Source organism: Harpia harpyja, chromosome 3 (assembly GCF_026419915.1).
Source record: "Harpia harpyja isolate bHarHar1 chromosome 3, bHarHar1 primary haplotype, whole genome shotgun sequence".
Classification (NCBI taxonomy): Eukaryota; Metazoa; Chordata; class Aves; order Accipitriformes; family Accipitridae; genus Harpia; species Harpia harpyja.
Genome location: NC_068942.1, coordinates 57,960,430 through 57,983,172, shown reverse-complemented (window position 1 = coordinate 57,983,172; position 22,743 = coordinate 57,960,430). Strand labels below are relative to the sequence as shown.

The following is a 22,743-nucleotide window of genomic DNA, read 5'->3' as shown; positions in this document are numbered from 1 at the left end:
CTATATTCCTTCCTTTCAGTATTCTAAACCATAAGGAACCAGTCCCTACACTCACCTGTGGAATTACATTAGGGGAAATTAACCCAGTGAGCATATAGTTTAATTTATTAACATGAAACAAAATGTAGGTTAGTATAACCACATAGATACTCAGCCTTTAGAAAATTCAGCACCGGAACCATGATAGCCCACAGCCATGACTTGTAATAAATACCAACATTTCAATTCTTATACAAGAAGCTTAAAGCACTTTATAATAGGGAACAATCATAGAATCATAGAATGGTTTGGGTTAGAAGGGGACCTTAAAGATCATCTAGTTCCAACGCCCCTGCCATGGGCAGGGACACCTTCCACTAGACCAGGTTGCTCAAAGCCCCATCCAACCGCGCCTTGAACACTTCCAGGAATGGGGCATCCACAGCCTCTCTGGGCAACCTGTTCCAGTGCCTCACCACCCTCACAGTGAAGAACTTCTTCCTTACATCTGATCTAAATCTATCCTCTTTCAGTTTAAAGCCATTAGCCCTTCTATCACCTTGTAAAAAGTCCCTCTCCAGCTTTCTTGTAGGCCCCCTTTAGGTACTGGAAGGCTGCTATAAGGTCTCCCCAGAGTCTTCTCTTCTCCAGGCTGAACAACCCCAACTCTCTCAGCCTGCCCTCATAGGAGAGGTGTTCCAGCCCTGTGATCATCTTTGTGGCCCTCCTCTGGACCTGCTCCAACAGGTCCATGTCCTTCTTATGTTGGGGGCCCCAGAGTTGAACACAGTACTCCAGGTGGGGTCTCATGAGAGCAGAGTAGAGGGGGAGAACCACCTCCCTCGACCTGCTGGTCACACTTCTTTAGATGCAGCCCAGGATACGGTTGGCTTTCTGGGCTGCACATGCACATTGCTGGGTCATGTTGAGCTTCTCGTCAGCCAACACCTCCAAGTCCTTCTCCACAAGGCTGCTCTCCATCCATTCTCCATCCAAGTATTGCTTTTCTGCAACAAGTATTGCTTTTCTTATTTTACAGCTGAGAAGATCAAAGTGCCTTCTCCAAGGTGAGACAAGGAACAGAGACTGGGGCCATCTCAATTCCAACCACATGTTATTGTTTGAATTATTTCATGCAGCAGTAGCAATGCCGGTGCCAAGTGCTTTTGAGCTGGGTGCGATTTACATGATTAAAGCCACAAACTTAAGCCTACAGCATACTTTTTGGCTGGAGGAAAGAGAAGGGGAGAAGAGCAAGCACTCAGTGAAAGTAGCAAGTGAGATCACCTCCACCATCAAGATACAGTTCAGCTTATACATCTAGATCCAATGGGAAAAAATAATCTTCGTCATTAAAAATACAGCGTTCAGATCTTTAAAAAGAAACCTGGAAAACAGGTTTAGGACACTGTGTGTGGATGCTTACCTTAAAATCTATTTTCACGCATCTGTGAAAAAAATCCTTGGTAACATTGCTGTTCAGTATTCTTCTTTCCTTTGCCTTTGTTCTCCTCCTTACTAACAGCTGCCACCTACTTATGGCATTAATTTTGTGGAATTTACTTCATCTTTTTCCACTTTCTTCCCCTCAAATTGCTAAGATTTTAGGCATCAGCCATATGGCAACCAGTTCCTCACTCAAAGTTCTCTTATCTTCTACCTGATGTGACTGTTTAGACTTTAGAAAATGAATGGAAAATTACAGTGAGTTGAGAACAGTGTATGATTTAAAACAAACATTTTGTCATGCCAAGGAAATACTGAACATCAATAGCAATCACTAAAACAAGATTGAGAGCTGATATTACACATCATAAACATCACATCTACATCAAGATTTTTTTTAGTAAATAAGAAAGAGACCAGGGCAAATCTCAAGAAAAGGAAAAAGTCCAAAAGCTTATGTTAGACATGTCAGTGCTAATGGCACTTGTTGTACATTAAGTGTGAACACAATTGCCAATATCAATTTCATGCCGTTATGTGTGCTCTGGTTAGAGCAGTTCTGACCTGGGTACCATGGAAATGTACGAGAAGAGTCCAAGAAGAATTGAGTGCTGCTATATTTGTTCCCATCCCAAACAGAAACAATTTTAAGCAAATAGAGACTTATTTTTAGTCACATTTATATTTTGAAGGGACTTAAAAGGGATGCAGTAGCCCATTTACTGAAAAATGATGTGCTAAGGACTGATTTTGCATCAGAACAGGGCGTGCTAAAGAAATTACAAAAGCACGCCCCAAATTAAGCTAAACTGTGGAGAACAATGGGGTGTTTTCCTCCCTTCTCCACACTAATGTGAGATGCAGGTAGTGGCCTGTTACTGTTATTGTCATTATTTTTTAAGAGGTAATAGTGAATCTTTGCAGGGCTACCAAGCGCTTGGTTGTTACTGAACCAACTGCCAGAACAATAAGGTGAAGCAACCACGCAGGTACTCCTCTAAGGTGTTCACCTGTGGATAAACAGATTTTATAATGACATGGAAGAGGAAAAGTGATATCGGGGAGTAATCTCACCCCACGAATTCAGGATTTTTATTTTATTGGCATTCATCCGCTTCCACTCACCCAACTAATCTCACTGATAAACTAACCCCTTTTATATCAGATGGCTGTAGTGTCTCAGTCTGGTAGGTGTTTAGGTGCTGGAGAAGCAGTGGAATTTGAAATAAAGCAAGCCTTAGAAACTGCAATAATGCTTCCCATAACTTTGCTGGCTTGACTGCATCATTCTGTTTCGCCTAACATCACTGTTTTAAGTTTGGCTGTGGAAAAAATGAACAGGGTAACAATTTTAATGTACAGGCAAGATTTATCTTTGCATCCCAGCCTTTCAAAGAAATAGACCCTTTGGCTTTGGCTCTGAGGCGCATGTCCAGACTGCCCAGCTTGATTTTGAACTGCTAGAAACTAGCCAGGGCCATTGGTGTATCTGTGGACCAACATCTTGCTCTGAATGGCATCACCTCTCTAACTACAACAGTCTCTATCCAAATGCTGCCACTGCAGACCACAAGCACTACAGCAATAGTCCCTCAGTGCAGTTCACCGCTCTGCACTGTTCCAGTTTGCACTGGTTGTAGCTCCCATGGTACATCTGGAGGTGTTTCAGTATGCAGATGATTATCTTCAAGCTCAGACTTGCCTTCCTTGCACAATTAGTTTGGAAACAAATGTTTCAGAATTCTTTCTGGCCATTTCTCACACAATTGATGTCAGCAACCCACTTTCAGAGTGTTCTCAGAAAGCATTATCATGTAAGCACGCTGCAAGCACTGTCAGCAATAGGATGTCGAACGGTGAGAGCCAATTTCACTTTGATGAAGACTATCCTGTTCTGACTTCCGAGCATGCCTGGACATCTTGTATAGCATGCCCATGTGCATGGGAAACAATACTTAGCAAGAATACAAAACAGTAGGCATTGTTAACATTCACTATGGGTAAAACAGCTTTCCTACTGTCTACTCATATTTCACACTTTCCACACTAAGCACTGCTCATCTCACAAAATAGCCATAGCGTTGAACTCTGCCTCTAGCAAATGTAGAACAAGGCTTATCTGGCACAGTGATATTTTGTACCAAACAGAACCCTTAATTTTTTTTTTTTAATTAGAATTTTTAGGGATATGGTGAAAAAATTGTATTTGTACTCACTGAGCTAGCAATTTTCTCAGGTGATGCTGTTTCATCCTCACTTACTCAGAAGCGCTCTCTTTTAGTCTCCTCCTCCATCACAGATGATTGAGCACTTTTGGCTGTCTATGCGGGCTCCTGCTTCTTCAGCACAAGGTGATGGAACTACTCATCAAAGCTGGGGTCTTGTTTCCAGTACAGGCAACCCAAAACAATCCAGGAGAAGGGGATGAGGGTAAAGGGAAGTAACATCTTCCCCCACCCCCACAGTCCAGACTATTTCCATAGCGCTTGAGATTCACTGCAAAATGAATGCTATGACTAATGCCACAATACACTAAGCTTCCAGCCAAAATAATTTTCATTTCCAATAAAAACATGGGAGTTTTCCATTGAAAACACATAGATTTTTCAAGCAGTCCTGTCTATTAAAAAGCAATAAGGATTGGTTTTCTGTCTGTTACTGGATTTCTTAGTTCTGGTAAATTAAGTGGCCTAAAAAACCCCCTTACTACTGCTATGGAAAAAAGGTAAGATTGCCTAAGTGGGCATGGTAAGAGGCATTCGAGTTCCATTAAACTAACTCAATTAATTTAATCACAATCAGAACAAGAAGAAAACAATGAAGAAGTTGATGAAACTCCCCTTTTGGCCCTGAAAAGCCCACTTCCTCCATTTCTTAAAATGTACAAGATACAGAAATTTTTACGCTGGCAGCGCTCCATTTCAGGATGGAAATTATATTGCTGCAGTGCAGAATGGCAAAAGCATTTCACAAAAATTTCTGTTGAGCAATTAGAAAAAAGCCAGATGTATTCTTCTCATATCATGACAGCAGCTTGATTTCCACTTCAAAAAGTAATTCAGGACACTTTAAACAACGGTTATTAAACATTTTAAAGTCAGCAAGTCTGAATAAGTTGTGATTGAAAATTTAACAGGAGCTAACCAAGAAGCTCTCTGGACCATCAATACTATTTCAATGAATTTCAGACCACTAGGAAAGATTTCAGAGGACTGAGGGGATGGAAGAACTAATACAGCATTAGCATTTCAGTGGGTAGGTAGACTGATCTGAATGAACATAGGCTGGACAACTGAGAGAAAATAATGGAATAACCCGTAATCTTTGATTAATCAAGGACACAGAAAGCAAAAATAATTGAAATTAATGAAGCTTATAAGAAATAGATCTTATCAAATAAAATTGACTCCTTATTTTGATGAGCTAGAATTAAAAATTGGTTGAGGACAAAGCCAATGCAGATATAATATTTATACTTCTGATGGTCAGTTAACAGTGTGCCACATGACACAGACTGAAGCCAGAATTATACAAAATTAACTGGATGGTGTGAAATGCATTACAACTATGGTTTCTGAATTGTATAAAGAGATCTATTAAACACTATCTTCTACTTATTTTGAAAACAGTATAAAATTGGTTCTTGACTGTAACATTATTTACTATTATTACAACATAAAATTACCATTAAAATCTAAAGGTGAAAAAGTTTCGAGGGATAGAAGCAGAGGTAACTAATAGATGCAATTGGTCACTTATTAAAAACAGTTTGTTTTGCTTTCTGGCTGCCAACTGCATTCAAGGGAGTGTGGAAACATACTTAAAGGACAGGGGTTCACCAACCGCAGAAGCAACAGGTCCAAGGATTATTTAGACTTCCAATCCGATGCCATGGCCCAGGCTGCTATAAAAATGAGGCAGAGTAGCAGTAGGGAGGGTTGATATTGTACAACTCTCTTAGCAATCCTGTTTTGCTATTAATGTTAGCATTCCAATTAAAAATGCATTTAAATAATTTTAAAGGATCCAAAGAAGAGTGCCACAGATGAATAAAGAATTCAAAAGATTTGAGAGCTTAATCAATTACTTTAAAAAAGAAAGCTGAAGAATGACTTGTTCAGTTTGTGAATGCCTACAGTGAAAACAGCAATGTCACAGCATGCCCTTCAGTTTAGCAAACAAAAGGGAAAAGATCTGACAGCTGGATACTGAAAGATGACAAATTCAGGCTCAATCTAAGAGACACATTTTTAACAGTAAGTAATTACATTTTGAACAATTCGGGTGGATTCTTCATTGCTAGGAGCTTTCAAATCAAAGCAGGATGCTTCCTCTAAAAACACACTTTAGTTCAAACAAGAATTTGAGGAAGTCTTGGAAACTGTGCTTTACAAGAGAGCAGAGTCAACATGCGGTGTTTCCTTCTGCCTTCTGAATCAGATTACACCGGAACAGTTAAGTTTGTCTCATGGACATACCTCAAAGGAGGTACTGATTTAAGAAGGGGAGAGAAGTCTTGTGCATTTTGCACGCTCTGGACCATGCAATACAGTTGGGGCTATAGGGCTGCATTACACAGCGGCCTGAAAGGAAGCATCACCTAGATACAGCAAGAGTGTAAAATTGCGTAGGCAGGGACCCCACATTTCTGTCTCAGGAATTGTGAGAATGGAAGCAGTAACAGCACGCTATAGTCAACCTAGCGGGTGCCAGAAATTTTGCATGCCAGGAGATTTCTCAGCCCAAGGCTGCAGGGAGTACTGCTGCTTTCAGACTGTTTGTGTTTCATGAGAAAGAAAAACAAGACAGATGCAGCACACCTGAAAGAAGCAATTCACCTCTTTGGCCTCAATGAAATAAAGGTGACCAGGCCTGACATCCTGCAGATAGACTTCACCATGTAAAGAAAAAGCTAGCCAGAAGAGAGATACCTGAAAACTTCTTGCTTAAATTGTACCCAGAACTTTTACAAATACAAAATTTGTAAACACTGAGTTTCCAGTCTCAGGGAATAAAATTACTTCAATTGATGGCACTCCTTTTTGGATGTAAAGTAACGAGATTCAAATTATTGCCTTGTCCGGTCCCAAGTAAGAACTTTAACCAGAATCCCTTGTACCTTAGGTCAGAATCTCATGCCACAAGGCTGGTGGATGTTCTGAGCATGACTGCCTAGTTCTCACTGTAAGAGTCATCTTTGAACAAAGAAAAGACCGTGTGAAGATGGCTACATTTTGAAAAATGTGTTTCAGTGAAAAGCTGGTATACATATTTAGTTGAAGAATGTTCTTCAAGAGAAAGAATAAAATTTTTCACTCAAGTAATTCTTTCAGTAGCCAAGATACTTAGTTCACAATTTAGAACTTCTGCATACCCGGCTGACAGGATTAAGATGCAGTGTAGGAGTTCACCCTGCACAGACGGTGAGCATAACGTACAGTCATCACATAGAGATAACAGTACAGAGATGGAAAAATCCTTCCAGGTTGCTCATGACAGATCTATGGCAATGGTCACCCACGACAATATATTTTTAGAGTTCTGCACAGCCCACTTTTACTCATGCTCCTCCCGGAGACCCTTCAATTCATACATTCTGTTAAAGCTCACATGACACTCTTCAGAGAGATACTTCATAGTATCACTTTTGGATCTGCACTTTCCCACACAGGGAACACACTGTTGTGGAGCTGTATGTCATGCATGCTTTGGAACCAAAGACTTTGCAGTTTAACAGCATTAAAATAACCCACAAACTTTTTAAGTATATACTTTATTTCATTCATATTTCACAGTCTGTTTCTGTAAAGTTTTAGCAAAAAGTTCATGTTGTATAACAGAGTTCTTAGGCTACTGTATTCAGAGCTGGCAACTGACTTCGAAAGTACAGAAAATGTTTACATTCCAACTAGAGCAGTAGAATTTCAAAAATACATAGTGAAAGTAATCAAAAATACCAACATTTATTAAAACTTAATAGAAAAACAGCAGTCTGTCCAACACATCAAGCCACCCCACCTGCTAGTTGTCAGCAGCAACTGAAGCCCCAGCAGGCCATCTGATTTGATTTTTTAGATTGGGACAGCTGTCTTCAGCTAACTTGTTAATACAAAGTCTTGCTGCTTCGAAGGTGAAAAAAATCTGGAAGTTCATTGCTTACAGGTTTCCAACCAGAGAGGCTAATGTTTCTGCTCAAATCTACTGGACCACTTCCAGATTCTGCCCAGAATCAGGACCTATTCTGGTCCTGACATAGTCAATTAATTTTCTCAACACAGTTCCAAGCTAACCTATTTTATTAAATTGCAGCCAAGAAAGGAAAGCCCTTATTGTTTAAAGGTTTATCTGGGCTTCCAGGAATAAAGGCAGCTAAGAGAAACTGAACAGAATGGTACTTGATGACATGTCTATCACTAGGGGCCTTCAACATCTTTTTTTTACAGATGTTGCATCAAGATTTGCAGTTATCTAGGGATATGGTTCCTAAGGGGCCCCAGATTTACATATAATAGTTCCAGAGTGGATTTTTCTAGTTACACTATTTAAGTCTGGACTGATGCCCAGTAGGAGATTTCTAACCAGCTGCTGGACTTTTATTCACAGATTTATTGAATATGTATTTATACAAATTATACCAGCTGAAAGGCCCATCAGCTATAAGCACACCCACTTCAGCCCACCCTCAGTGCTGTCAGGGGAAAAAAATACATGTGGTACTGCGTGGAGTATGAGAGATTTCTATCAGCTAGAGTCTCCCTAAGTCAGAGGGTATTACCCTGCAAGGCCAATTTTTCCTTCCTTTTACTCTATCAGAGCAGTGGAAATAGGATGGAGAAGAGGTCACTGGTAGACTTAACTCTTTCTTGTCTCAAATGGCTAGGATGGGACTTTGTTCTTTCTGACTTCCTTGAATCTCTATGTAGCCTGAGTCCATCATCTTGTTTTCTAGGACAATTAACTTCCTAAAAATATATATATTCTGAACTTCAAATTCTCCTCTCTATTTGATGGGTAGAAAAAGAATTTTAGGAAAAGTAGGAAAGATGTCCTGTGCATTTTCTCACTCCTCACCCCTAGGCCTATTACAGGTCAATGGATCAATGGAACTGCCTCCTACTGCCTCCTCTCCTTCCTGTAAGGAGCTCAGAAGAAACAAGCTTATCTTTTGGGATTCTTTCACAAATGGCCTAAGGTACCATCACATCTATCCTGCCAAATGTCATTCGGTGCAGATATTACAACTGATTTCAAAAGAGCTAGATCAGACATGTCCTACGTTATTACACTGTACTAAGCTGCCTTCCTGCCTTCTGGGTTTGCTGGCTGAGTTTCCATACTGCTGTGCTGCGAGTTATGAGACATCCTAGTATGCACAAGTATAGCAGGCATATTTAAAAAAATACATGACAGAACTCAGACTATGAACACTTTTCTTTTAATCAATTCCCATGTACTGCACTAGTCTTCAGCAGGTGGGCAGGATACCATGAAAGGCATGGCTACTAGTTTGCCACAGCTTCACTAGGGCGAATCCTGCCACGAAATTTCTCTCTAAGCCTATGGCTAGTACAAATATGACTCACATTTCTCCTCTTTGTGAAGCTTGTACAGCATTTCTTTTCATCAGTGTAAAAAGGGGGAAACCCCTTACAAGAAAGAAGCCCCTTACAATTTCTCTAGTGCACATATTTGAGGAAGACTACAAAAGCACTCTCTACAGCATTCTGCAATATTCATTCCCAAAGGCATCAGAAAATTAAAAGGTCTAGTCACAAATTAGCAAGACATACACTCTACTTTCAAGTTTCTTTTTTTTAAGAATCTGAAACAGATGACAGAATTGATAAAAGCACCAAAATACCCAGTCTGCACAATTTTGTGAAAACACTGTCACTCAGAAAGGAGCGTACCATAAACAATCCAGATTCCTTAACGTTCTTAGACAAAGCCATTCTTAGTTCTCCACACAGACCGCCTCTGAAAAAAACCCTTCAGATTTGGAGGGAATGACATGGTTAAGTGTCTAAAAAAAACTGAAATGAAATAAGCGTCTGTAGAACAGCTTTTGTAACACGACTACTGTGGTTCTCTACTAGTAAGGCCTAATATCTTATGCACACAGTGGTGTTAGTTATATCTCAAGGCAAGCAGGCTAGGAATGATATAAATTTAATGTGGAGGAAAAAAATTTGTTTGTTGGTTTTGGGTTTTTTTTAAGTTCAAACTCAGGTAGATAAATTTTTTAGGGAGATTATCCAAGATGACATCTCTCTCTCCTCCCTCCCACCCCCATTTGATTTCTCCAAATAAAAAAAAAAAGAGAGGGAAGAGCAATAGGAGGACTTGTTTCACCACAGGCCATTATGCTCCTTTTCCTTTCACCTCTTTTTTTTTTTTTTTATACTTAGCAATCTGATTTCACAGGAAAAAAAGGAGTTTAGGCTTGTAAACTAAAGATACACATAAATAATATGCAGCTAGTCTTGCCAAATTAATCCTGGCGAATGAGTATCTTCCTTGTACTGTTTTTAAAAAAGTCACTGCAGCCTTTAACAACGTTTAATCTGTTAGCTACCAAGAAAATCCAAAGCCACTTGCCTTGTACACTTGTTAGCCATTAATAAATATGGCTTTGGAACAAACACTTCCAATGCAAGCCTTGTGATTTTGATCTGTACAGTTGAGTGAGTGAAAATCAAAAGTATACTCATCAAAACACTTAATTTCACTTGGGTCCTAAGACACTCATCACTTTGACCAAAGACTGCAATGAATATAGAATGCTGCTTCAGCACAAGCAGATCTCCACTAATTCAAATGCATTAAAACCCCAAAGCAAGACTGCTGTAACAATGGACAGCGACAACCTAAAGATAGCATCCCACCAACCTAAGTTTCCTCTCCTCACACCAACTCCCTTCATCTACTTGCAGCTGATGGTGGCCCAATAGCGGGGCCTGTTCTACTGTCCGATTCTCAGGACTATCTGAAGATGGGACTAGGAAGATGCTTGCTTGCAGAATACTGCAAATGACTGTCTTTCACTGCAAAATGGGAACATGCCAGCAGAGAACATCCAAGCTTCTTGAGTCCAAGGAAACACACTGAGTTAGCATGGAGTTCAAGGTCACACTGAAGTAGTAAGTACCCATTCTGTCAAGACCCCACCATGCTATTCTAGTCCCACAACTGGCTCTGAAGACAAGTTATTAATGGCACGCCACTTTGCAAGTCTTGGACTCAGAAAATGCTCAAGTAAAAGCTTGAGACGGGAAATAGGAGGCACAGAAATAACTTGACCAACAGCTGTGTACCTTTTTACTACATGTTGGGATAAGTGGGGTCTTCAAGGTTGCTATCAGCTTTTTCAGATCCTGTTAGAGATGCTTCTAGCTCTGCCCACGACTGTGGAGCATTGTTCTTTATTGCCTCTATGAAAAGCTGTGTTTGGTGCTTCAGCCGGTCCAGCTCGGCCTGAGTCACCTGGTTCTGATGAATGAGCTCCTTGGTTTTTAAAGTGATCTCCAGCAATCCTGACCTGCGTAGCACAACAAGTGTATTCTGAAAGCGTCTGCACTTGCTTTGCTGTTGCAAGAGCAGCTCAGGGGTAGTGCAAATCTCTTCTGGTATCAGTGGGGGACTCCACGCTGCAGACTGCATTGTACTCTGTGCTGCACTCTCACTCTCATGAGGGGTGCACTTTGTTGCCTGCAGAGTTCCAAAAGGCAAAAGGGGAGTCAAACCCGGCACTTTCTGAGTGTCACTGGAAACACGATGAAAACCAGGAAGAGCTGACAGTTTTCCACTTGTCACTAGAGTTGAAGAATTTTGCTGGCTAGAATCCTGAGGGGTCTTAAAGCTAACTGGTATGTGGGCAAAAGGACTAGTAGGCAACCCTGTGCTCCTCAATACAGGAGAAGTCTCCATCTTGGGTGCTTCTGTGCAGAGTCGTTTATGGCAGTTGGTTTCCTGACGTTCTTCTAGATCAAAGGAGTGATCTCTTTTGCAGGGCTGTGGTGCTATTTTGGGATAAGAATTCAGGATGGGCAGGTAATTAGCGGAGTCACTTCTCTTTTTCCCAACAGGGTGAGGGTTAATGGGAGGTGGGATTGATGGACGAAGAAACACTAGCTGTGGCTGAGCTGGAATCACTTCGAAGGATGGCTGCACAGTCCAAGACTGGAGCTGTGATGAACTCCCCTGAGAAGCACAAATGGGGAAAAAACAGAAGTCTTACAACAACATTGTAGAAGAGGATCAAAAAACCTTATGTGAAAACAGGTGGACTGCACCATTTCTCCATATTTGATACACACTGTCCAATTAATACATTCTGAAGAGCTGGCCATCAAACTCATCCTTCCCTTTATCTGACAACAGAGCATAGCACTAGAATCAAAGCTGTAATCCATTATCCTTTTACTATGGGACAGTAGATAGATTTAAAAACAATTCAATCTGAACTTATACATGCTTTCCTAAATGAGGATTACAGCGCATGCTTATATTGTACAATGCTTATGTAAAAGTTCAACCGAGACTTGGGGTCGAACAACAAGTGTACAGAAAAGTTGAAAAATAATTAAGCATTGCGGTTATGAAGTATTTTAAAAGAGTCAAAGAAAGACTGCATAGACATTTTAGGAACAATTCAGACTCCCTCTTTGTTTAAAGGCAGCAACTCTAATCTTGTCAATTCTATTCTTATAGCAACCTTTTGAAATGGTTATTTAAAATAGACAACAGCTGTTCAGTAAGTCTTGCAATCTTAAGTACAATACACAGTTTCAATAAGTTTAAATCCATGAAGTAGAAAAAAAAATGCTGAATATCAACCAAGGCAGGGAAAAAAGCCTGTTGTAAGCTCAGAGCAGTTTAACTCCATACCTCTGGTAAAATAGCGCGCACTGATAAACCATAAAAGCATTATATTTCAAGAAAAATGCCCAAGTTTCTACTCCCTCCCACAAGCCATATTCTGAAATATAGGGGAATACATAAATTTTTACAAGACACTCTCTCTTCCTCCTCCAATACATTACTACAGATCTTCATGAGATCTCCTGGCCAAAAAGCACGCCTGCTTTTCTCCAAACGTATCAAATGGCCTAGTAAGAGATACTATTTCTTTCTGAAGCAAAACCTCACTTCTTAGTACATTTAAGTCATCACCACTACAATTATACTAATATACTGTCAGCTGCCTTTCCAGTTCCTCATGACTTGGAATGCTACTGGCAAGCCTGCTGAAGGCACAGTTTTTAGCTAGCAAAAACACATTTTATTATTTTTGGTACTATACCGAGTCATCTGAAATCCATCTCCTTTCCCCCAGTTTCATAAGATTTAAACTGGCAATTGCCAACATGCTTTGCTGAAGTCCATTCCTCCAGTAAAGGACTTGAACTTGTCAAAAGTGGTTATTACCCACTGATTAGGACACTGAGACTTGGAGATGAGATTCAATTACATACTCTTGACACAGAATTTCTTTGGTTCAGTGGGCAAGATGCTTATGGAATAGGGGTACAGAACAACTACCTGTAAAAAATAAATATTACTACCTTATCACGGAAGAAAGGACAAACACATTCAAAAGAAAAGTATCTGGAGATGTTAGGAGCGAGCAAGTAAATAAATACCACGGCTATACATACACAGAACAGAACATGCAGCCTTAAGGAGCAAGGTTTTGGGGTCAGTAGTTGTCATTTACTGCACAATTGTACAGTATCTAGCACAGCAGTACCCCAAAATCATGGAGGCCAAAAGAACTGTGGTAACTGTTTATCTTGTTCTTGTTTTTTCCCCATCTGTAACCTACTTTCTTCTCCTTTCCACTCACGTTGCATTCTGCTCTTGTTCTCCTACCCAAAATCTCATTTTTAGTAGAGAAGGACATGTCTATTTTACTAATTCTGCAAAGTGTTGGTTTTTGGTTGGTTTGGTTTTTTTTTAATGAAAGCTAACATCCTGCATGTATCAGCATCACTTGTCTAAAAAGCCTTCCTACTTATTAAGGACTTTTACAAGACTTACAGAAACCTTGCCGCAAGCAGCACTGTGTTTCAGAGAATTAACCCCTGCTTGATTTTTTTTTTTTTTAGTAACATTATTGTTAGCTGTTTACACTCTGAAATTGGGACAGCAGGTAACCATCACTGCGCAGGATCACAGTGGTTCTAAGACAGAAGGATGATGCTGATTGAAATTGAAACTGGAACAAATAAACAGCAGTAACTGGATGCTGCTTTTTTTCTTTTTTTTTGGTCCAGCAAGCCCAACTGAGTACTGCGTTGAAAAGACCATTTTAAAAAGATGACCAGCATGACTGAGGCATAACAGTAAGAGGCAGAGAGACACTTCATTATTATTCTGACCTAGACTTGTTGCTTTTGTTTATTGCAGTAAAAATTTTTCAATTTAACATTATTCTCTTTAACCATACATAATTGGACTTAGATGTTATGACGCACTGCTCAAGAGAACTGAGTTTGCTAATTTTATCTACCTCCAACTCTTCCTCACCAAATTACCTTTTTGCTACACTACCAGGTTTTTTATAGATATTTTATATATATATAATTTTTTTTTAATATATATATACTAGCTTCTTCTCCCAACTGTTTGTAACACAACCTGGAGTTTAACATTAGACTAATTTTTGAGCTCTGGGCCAAACGCTGTCAACCTTTGGTGAAGCTTGCCTACTCACTACTATATAAATACTTCAGCATTTGTTTAGACAGAATTTCGTCCACAAAACTAAAAACATTACTATAAAATAAAATTGTTTGTCAAGATAAAGCACAATGCTCAGACATCAGAACAATCTCCCTCACAAATGCATAATCTGCCAAATACAGAAACCCGTATCTGTGTTAGCATTGATACACAGTATTTGAATTTAGTAGGTTTTGCTTGTTGTCATAACAGATTGAGTAGAAAAAGAATCAGAATCTATATTCTTTTTTTGCCCTTCTCACTGTATTCTCAGAAGTATTCTAACAAAAAACGCTGAAGAACTTTTGCTCTGCTCAGAAAACATGAGCGAGTGGCAATACTTTGAACTTGGAGCTCTCAAATCTTCTGTTACAACGTGAAAGTTAGGAGTCTCACAGATGTGCTGGAGGAACAACACATAAGATACTGGAGGACATAAATAGGGAATGTAATTGTTGCAATGTGAGCCATCACATGCAGTTAAGAGAAACAACTGTTAAACTTCACAGCTAACTTCAGATACAGATTTAATTTTTCCATTTATAACATTCTGGATTAGTGTTTCCCATTGCACATAAAGCACTTCTAGGACCTAGGAACTAGGAAACAAAACCTATCATTCTACTTTACTGTCATTATTGAATGAAACAGAGAACATCAGCTTTCAAAAGGAAAAACAACCACTTTTTTTGGTTTGATCTTTCGTGCTATCTATTTTGGGGGGGGTCCTTTGAGACAAAGAGGTTTAGTAGATGTAGCAGAGCTTCTCCTTTTCACACTTTTTTTGATCTTAGTGATTCTAGCTGCTCCTCAAAAGAACAGGCTGTCACAATAGGACTTTTTGAGTTACCAGTTACTTTCTGTACTGCAACGACTTTGTAAAATCTTTTTGAAAGGAAAAATATTAAAAAAAAAAACAACAAAAACAACTGAAGAACATGAAACATTTTTCAATATATTATTTCTTCCCTACCTGCTTAACTAACACATTTTTCATTACAACCATAGGAGAAAGTGCAGGAAAGGAGCTGCTTGTGGTCATTGGGCATTGCCAAGGCCCATCTTCTGTGTTCCAACACAATGCATTCAGCACATCCTCCGAGTCAGTCTGCTCCATAGCACTCAGGCACTCTGAACTTCCATCTGCCAGATGTAGAATTCAGCTGTTAGCTGTTTCACATGCAGCATGCTTGTTACTATTCTGTTTTCTTTCAACCAAGCCACAAAGAACAATAAAGTTTAGTTCTGGAATATCAATAAAATTAGACCTGCTGTGACAGCTGTCAAATAGCCTTTAATAAAAGGCTTTATATTTCAGGCCAGTTCTCATGCAGCTATCATCTCCCAAAAAATCTATTACTTTTTGTTCTTTTGTATTTAGTCTCCAAGGGACTGCACACTATCACGAAGACTGCTCTAAAACCTGGTGCAGGAAAGAACTATGTGCTCCAGCATTGCCACAGCTGTAGTCTGTAATGCAGTCTTTGTGCCTTGAAATCTTCCATCTACAAACCCAGTAAGACAGGTATCTCTCACAAAAGCATTTTTTTTTCTTTTCAAGGCCATCTTTGCACAGTTTTGTTGATTATTAAAATGGCACACTGTGTCTACATTTTACTGATGTTACAACAATTACTCTCTGGTTTATCAGGCTCTACTGACAATCTGGTCAAATCGTAAGAGACATTAGACTGCATAATCCAACAGTTCATTCATCACTGCAAAGAACAAAAAGTAATTTTGTCTTCCCTACTTCTAGACTCTGAAATCTGAGATTCTTCCATTTATTTCTTTATTAGGCACATTTTAAATTCCCATGCCATTCAAATTCATAGGATGAACTTTATAGCTACATAAAGCTCCATTCCAAAAAAAGTTTGATGATCGGATGATTGCAGATGCAACCTGTCTTGCATACAAAGGTCCTCCCAGACACAAACTGTAAAGGGCTAGAGTCAGATTTGTCAAACATCACCAATAAAAGCAAAGTCTGAGCAAGGTAACACAAAAAAAAAAAAAAAAAAAGGTAATGCAGTGGTTTTCTAAACCTGAATATCCGGAGTCCTTGTCAGATTCAGTTGCCGCCATGCTGAAGTGATGGTGCAAGCTCTTCATTTCCGTCACTTTGCCCAATAGTTCCCTGAGGGTCTCAATAGATGACTATTTTGTCCCCATGCTTCCATAGTGCTGCAGGCAGCCATTAACACCTTTTCCATTGAGGAACTACAAAAATAGTTAAGAACAAAAAGGGACTTTCTCTGAATCTAAAGGAAGTTTCATCAGTATAAGGCAACAAAGAAGGCCACGTTTATCCTTACGGAAATCTGGTTATCAAAGGTTTGCTGTATCTGTTAAGCAATCTGTAGAATTCTATTAAATTCCCAGCTTCATATTTGCTATGTTTATCACACATTCACGTTAGCAAAGGCTTGCCAATAAAACCACTGTTTATTGCCTGCAAAACTCTCTAACTATGCATGTTTAATAACACATTACAGAGTAGAAAAGATAGGCAACAATTCTTTGCATAACGGACACACTACTTTGTAGAATCTTCTGGACTAAAGTTTTCTCTCTGCCTTAGGCTGATTTCTTAAGTTTCAGGAAAGTTTCCATGATCCAATCTTTCAGTCCCCTGCACCAAGTACAAGAGAACAGTATCATACTAGGCATGGCTGTTGCATCCTTTAGGGTAGGTTAAAAGATGCCAAAAAACCTAAGGCACAGGAAGGAAGAAATTAATTGAAGCAGAAATATAGTACAGATATTTTACTTTTTTAAAAAATTCTTTAGTTTTTACTACTGCTGTGAATGCCATCAATGAATCAAAGGTATTTCAGAAGTCCTGAAGACATGGATGCAGTTGAAGGGGCAGAATTCACCCGTCTCAGCTCCTTTCTTCAGTGTCTGAGCAAGTGAGAGTACAGAGTACAGGTCAGCCAATCTTACTGAATTACCTGAGGTAGAATCATTTCATACTTAAGATTACCAAGTAAAGTACACAGTAGATTCATCTGGAGAGCACAACGCGTAACTAATTTCTAACTCTCTTATGAATTCTGTCAGACAAGGTAGTAATTCCTTACTGTACACACAAATCTTTGGAAATAGCAACGTGATTTCTTGATCTGCTAAAAACGTAATGCCCAATTCTACGAAGCTCAGCAATGTGAGCAACCAAGATAAAATAGCAGATACAAAAGTGTGTGGTTGTTTTCTGTAATTAAATTAATTCCCCTCTGAGTCAAGTAGGATAGTTGCGTATCTCTTTTTACGCTGCCAGTGAGCCAATTGGAGACTTTCAGAAAAGAAATAGCTCAAATCATTCAAAGAATGAAATTTAGATAGAAACTAATGTATTAGACATGTTTCTCCACCCAAAAAGAGCAAAACAAACTAAAATCTAAACACTATTCATAAACAACATTTTTTTCAAGATCTAGAAGTTACTCAGGCCATATTTATCTTATGAAAACTTAGCTATCCCAACACAGGTCAGCTGTGCTGGGTGAAGCCCATACAACACATACAGCTGAACCTGCAAAGCTGTGATTTTGTTAACACAGTCTGTTTCGCTCTCGAGTAAAGTAAGTCGTCAGGGAAAAGAAAGTAAAGTAAGCAATCAAAGAACATGCTGGGGCTAAAGAAATCCATACTGCTAAAAGCGCAACACATACTATACCTGCAATGCACTCCTAGGGGAGACATGGCCTTAGAAATGCCCTCTTCTTCCCACACCCAGAATGAGAACACTGGAAGGCTGAAACTAAAAGCTATGAAAATCAGAAAAATGTATAGTTACATTATGGCCTCCCATAGTGCATACTTGCCACAACCTTCAGCTGCTTCCTGAGGGTAGGCAGACTCTAGTAAGACAGAGCAAAGTTTCTGCTTCTCTTAAAGAAGGTAGCTGAGAGTTTGGCTAACAGAAAAATGACTGGATGAAGCGCAGAAATTATGTCTAATGTTATTTGTAGAAATTACTTTCCTATAAAGCAACCCTTTGAAGTTGCGTCTCATGTTAGAGTTGTATATTTAAATTACAAATACAGGAACTCAGGAGTCCGCATCATAGTCAGGCCAGCAGTCCATTAATGGCAGTACCCAGTGCAAGCTACTTCAAATGACATTGCAGCACATTCTGGAACAATCTACCCCGAAGGGCAAGTTTCTTCTTAAGGTCCTGACAACTGGTTGTTAGAATTCTGCTCCAAGATCTCGAGCCTTGGTACCTCCAGTAATGAATTCTGTACGTTAGATAACAGTGTTGAGATGGTAGGGTGACTGTCTACATAACTACAAGAAAAACAGAATAACGGTCAGCAGAAGAGAACTTCCTCAGTAGCTATTTGCATCATTTTTACTTTCCATCTTCAGTCACACCTGCTGTCCTGCTAACAGGTATGGAGCAAACATAACTACATAAGAGCTACCGAAATACTGCCCCTTGAATGGAAGATGAGGTTTAAGTCCCGATCCATGCTTTCATTATTTAGACCTTTCCAAAACAAATGTATTTTTTATGAAAGCAATACGTATTGATGCTAATCTCCAAAAAAGCAGAACTAGAAACAGAAGGAGGGCTAGAAATAAGTAAAACAAGAACACGCCACCTGCTAGCCTTGCATCAAGGGAAGCTTTGGGAAGGGCTGGCACACCTTCCTCTCTTCCCTTATGGAAAAAGCCAAAGGGGTAACAACAACAACAAAGCCGCAACGGAAAACAAACAAACCAGAAGCACCGCTCTCTCCAGACGCAGGCGTGGGATCCCTCCTGCCCACCCGCGGGCCAGACACCCCCCCCGCCCGGCAGGCAGGTGCTCCGCCGCGCACCGGCGGGAAGCACCGGGCGCCAACCCCGACGCCCCGGGCCCTCCCTCCCGCCGCAGCGGCGAGAGCTGACCCCACCCGACCGCCTTCCTGGCGCTTCGCCCAGACGCCGGGCCCGGGCGGCGGGGAGCGCCGGAGCTCTGCCCGCCCGGGCGGGGTGCCCTCGCTGCGGGCCCGGCGTCAGGAGAGGCTCCCGCGCAGGCGGGCCGAGCCACCCGGCTTTCGGGCCCGAGCCGCCGCCCCAGCACCCGGCGAGGCGAAGCGAAGCGAAGCGAAGCGAAGCAAGCCCCGGCGATGGCCGGCCGGGAGTCCCCAGGCCCCGCAGCTGCCACCGCTCCCTCACGGCCGCCTCCCCCCGCGCCGGGCCCCTCACCTGGCCGCGGGCCGCCACAGCTCCAACCCCGCCGAGCCGCGCACGCGCGACACCCTACCATGGAGCACGAACCTCCCTCACCGCCTAGACCGGCCCAGCCCGGAAGAGGAAAGTTGCCCGCCAGGCTCCCTTCGGCGCACATGCGCACAGCGAAGCTGCCTGCGCCGACCGGCCGAGCTCCGCGCTTGCTGGGGGCGGGGTGTTTGCAGCGCGCGCGGCCGTTTGCGACCGGCGCGTCTTCTCGGTGCGCGGGGCGGAGGCTCGACATGGCGTCGTGGTGCCCGGGGCCAGCGCACCTCATGGGGAGCCCAGGCGGGAGGGCAGGGGCCTCTGGGGGACCGCAGGGGCAGGCTCAGTACAGGAGTCCTGACCACAGCGCCCGAGTGCGGTGGGAGTTAGCGTGAGGTGGGAGCGGGCAGCTCGAGATGCGCAAGCGGCCGTGGATGCGCACAGGGCCTGTCAGGGGGAAGGGCCCGCCAGCATGTTGGTTTTAAAAGGCTTCTGGAGACCCATCCCACGACAACTGTCAGGGACATGGCTGAAAGGAGCATCCTCACCGAAAAACAGTGTGGGTATCTCCTGGTGGCCTTGCGCCACGTGGCCGGGCAAGTGTGCGAGGGCTTGAAGTCATTTTATTGCCTGGCCTGGACTTCTGAGGGAGTCAGATAGGAGTTTGGAATGCTGCTGGACTCCCAGATATTGTGCAAAAGAGTACGATTCATCTCTACACAGGAGTTGAGACGCTTGTAGAGCCTCTCTCACTCCCAAGAATGAGAGGTGACAGCAAAAACATAAACACCGATAGCCACTTACAAAATGAGGAAAGCAGCACCAAAGAGGTCCAAAAGCTTTCAACTTGTCTCAAAAGAGGGAAAACATGTCAAAAGGAGGAGCTGGCATGAGTAAAGGATACCCTTACTCTTCTACGTGTTGGTAAATAAAAGATGGTGAAAGAAATAACGTGGATTTGCTTTCCGTGAACTGCATATAAACCAAGGGCAAAATAGGAGGAAGTGAATCCTCTGGTTCAATGAATACAACTAGAATAGCTATTCTTCTAAGAACTGCATAAACACTACCAGCACCCAGGAGTCTGTCAGAATATTTTGCATTTGGGCATGAAAGCCATTCCATTAGAGAAAACTGAAAAGGCTGTGTGGAAGGGCTGAGCAAAGACACAGTGAATTCCCTGAATAGAAATGGATGAAAGAAATACTTCTGTTGTTATCATGGTCTTGTTAAAGAGCCTGAAACACGCTGATTTAAAAGATCAACATGATCTAATAAATTCCTGAAAAAGAGAAGGACCTTTAATTTCAGCATAGTCCCATAAATAACCTGTCAAATGCAGAACAAAAATGTCTTGGATTATGTGAAATGACACTGTCATTTTGAAAACGTGACACACAATGGATTCCAGTCCTACTAATCCGAAGTGCTCTGAGAGAACGCTAATGACATATTCCTAGGATGTATTTTTGCGTATTTACCAGAGTTGGCTCCAAGTTACATGTAAACAGTACCGTGAGATGTGTGATCTCTAGACTATGAATTTGGATCCCTTACTGTGCAGGAGGTTTGGGTTCTGAGGAAAAGCATGCTAAGAATGCTGTTGCATCATTATATTTGCTCAGGCATGGTCCTGGTTGCCTTATCCCCAGAAACAATCCTTACTGATTTCCACAGAGACCAGATTTCTCAGGATATGGAGTGTGTGTGGATGCTCACTGAAAACAGCTCATCAGAGAGCGAGCAATCTGTATTTGGGACAGACAACCTGCCGTTCAGTTGAGGTGATTCAGAACAGATTTGCAATGTGTGATACCAGGCTTTCATCCAGGGGGCGGCAGGTAGGAGAACTGAAATACTGTACTGTTTAATAGAGAAGTTTTCTTGGATAGTCAAGGTAAACCTCTGGTTTAAATAAATGAAATCTTATCACTTGAATTCTCCCTGAATTCAGTTGAATTAAACCTTAGGTTTATATTGAGCATTATCACCTGAATTCTCCCTGCTCCAAAATATGCCTTTTTTGTGGTTTTAATAATATTTCTGTCATTGTCCTTTCTCTTCCTTTCATTTGATTCTTCATTGATACGAGGTCTCCTTTACTGCATGCTTTCAGTGATTACTGTCAGTGCCAACAGGATGTTTTCCTTTTTTCATATGTTGTACTGTGGTTTGTTTGTTTATCCTAAAGGTGAGCGTTTTGGCATGTAAATATTAGCTTTTTGTTCATTTCCCTGTTTATTCTGATCATACAACTGGAGAAGAGTGGAAAGAATATGGGTGAAGTATGACTGCATGTTTACTCAGTTTAGGTGTTCCAACACTTCTGTTTAAAAAAAAAGTGTTGAATCTGTTCTTCCAGGAAAAAATGCAGAAATCATCTTTCACGGCTTAAGAGGGACAAAAGCAAGTATTTATCCAATGAGGCGGTTAAATAATAGGTCTTGTGTGGTTACTGAACAATTAATAAAGGTGTTGATGCACGGACTTCATAAATACTTACGGAACAAAGAATCTTTTCTCCTAACACAGCAGTAGAAAGAAATGTTTGGCAAACTTTGGAAGTAAAGCATAGCCAGGTCAGAAGAAGAACATGGTTTCATAATACATTGTCTGAACTGGAGAGGTTAGGTGTTTGTCTGAAAACACCACGTACTCAATCTTTTTTCTTCATATACTTGCCAATTTATTTTGCTATCACAGACAAAATACAATTTAGTAGGTACTGTATTGCATTAAGTTAGTCTGCAAATAAATAGCTTTGTTCATCTCACTTTATTGAACCAAAGTCTAACTTTTATGATATTTTGATACAGATACCTTTGTTCCTTCTACTATTCATTTCTGTCATTTTAATACAGTAATAGAAGAATATTTTTCAAATGATGCCTCTGAGTTTTCGTTGGTCTCAGCCAAAGAATGAATTCATGTGGATAAAGTATTTGCTTTACCTTTCAGTAGAGGGGCACTAAATCTCAAAGATGTTTCCTTTCATATTTGTGTTAGCTGTGTTGTTGGCATTAAAACAGCATTAAACCTCCAAATCTGTTTGAAAAGACATTCCACATGTGGATTTTGTTTTTAATTAATATCTTATTTAATAAATACCAAAGCACGAAAGAGATATTGTGTGATCACCTGCTCTGACCTCAAGTCTATCACAGGCCATAGAATTTCACCCAGCAGTTGAGTTAACAAGATTTTTCTCTAATAAAGATATTTTAGCAATGGGTTTTTTTTCTTCTACATTTCAACTTTATCTAGCTATGCTTCCTTTTCAAAGTACACCTTTCAGATTCTTGTATCCACTTGCAACTTCATCTTTACCATAAATGCCTCCGAATTAAGGGAGGGCAGAATGACGATAATTTAACAATAACAAAA

At 40.9% G+C, this 22,743-nt stretch overlaps 1 protein-coding gene across 8 annotated transcripts; it reads right to left on the bottom strand.

The window, feature by feature from the left end:
* Positions 1-7,181: 7,181 nt before the first annotated feature.
* Positions 7,182-19,478, bottom strand: CIPC (CLOCK interacting pacemaker). Of its 8 annotated transcripts, XM_052782810.1 has the most exons (6): positions 19,351-19,439; positions 17,831-17,921; positions 16,692-16,864; positions 16,197-16,371; positions 15,122-15,291; positions 7,182-11,625 (listed from the first exon to the last, which is right to left on the bottom strand). In XM_052782810.1, exons 4-6 carry the CDS (start codon positions 16,261-16,263, stop codon positions 10,747-10,749), a joined length of 1,116 nt encoding a protein of 371 aa, XP_052638770.1. In that variant the 5' UTR covers positions 16,264-16,371; positions 16,692-16,864; positions 17,831-17,921; positions 19,351-19,439; the 3' UTR covers positions 7,182-10,746. The 8 variants fall into 8 exon arrangements, with proteins under 8 accessions (XP_052638770.1, XP_052638766.1, XP_052638767.1 ...); XM_052782806.1 differs by lacking the exon at positions 16,692-16,864 and having other exon boundaries at positions 19,351-19,471; XM_052782807.1 differs by lacking the exon at positions 16,692-16,864 and having other exon boundaries at positions 17,831-18,444; positions 19,351-19,442.
* Between the last annotated feature and the right edge of the window lie 3,265 nt (positions 19,479-22,743).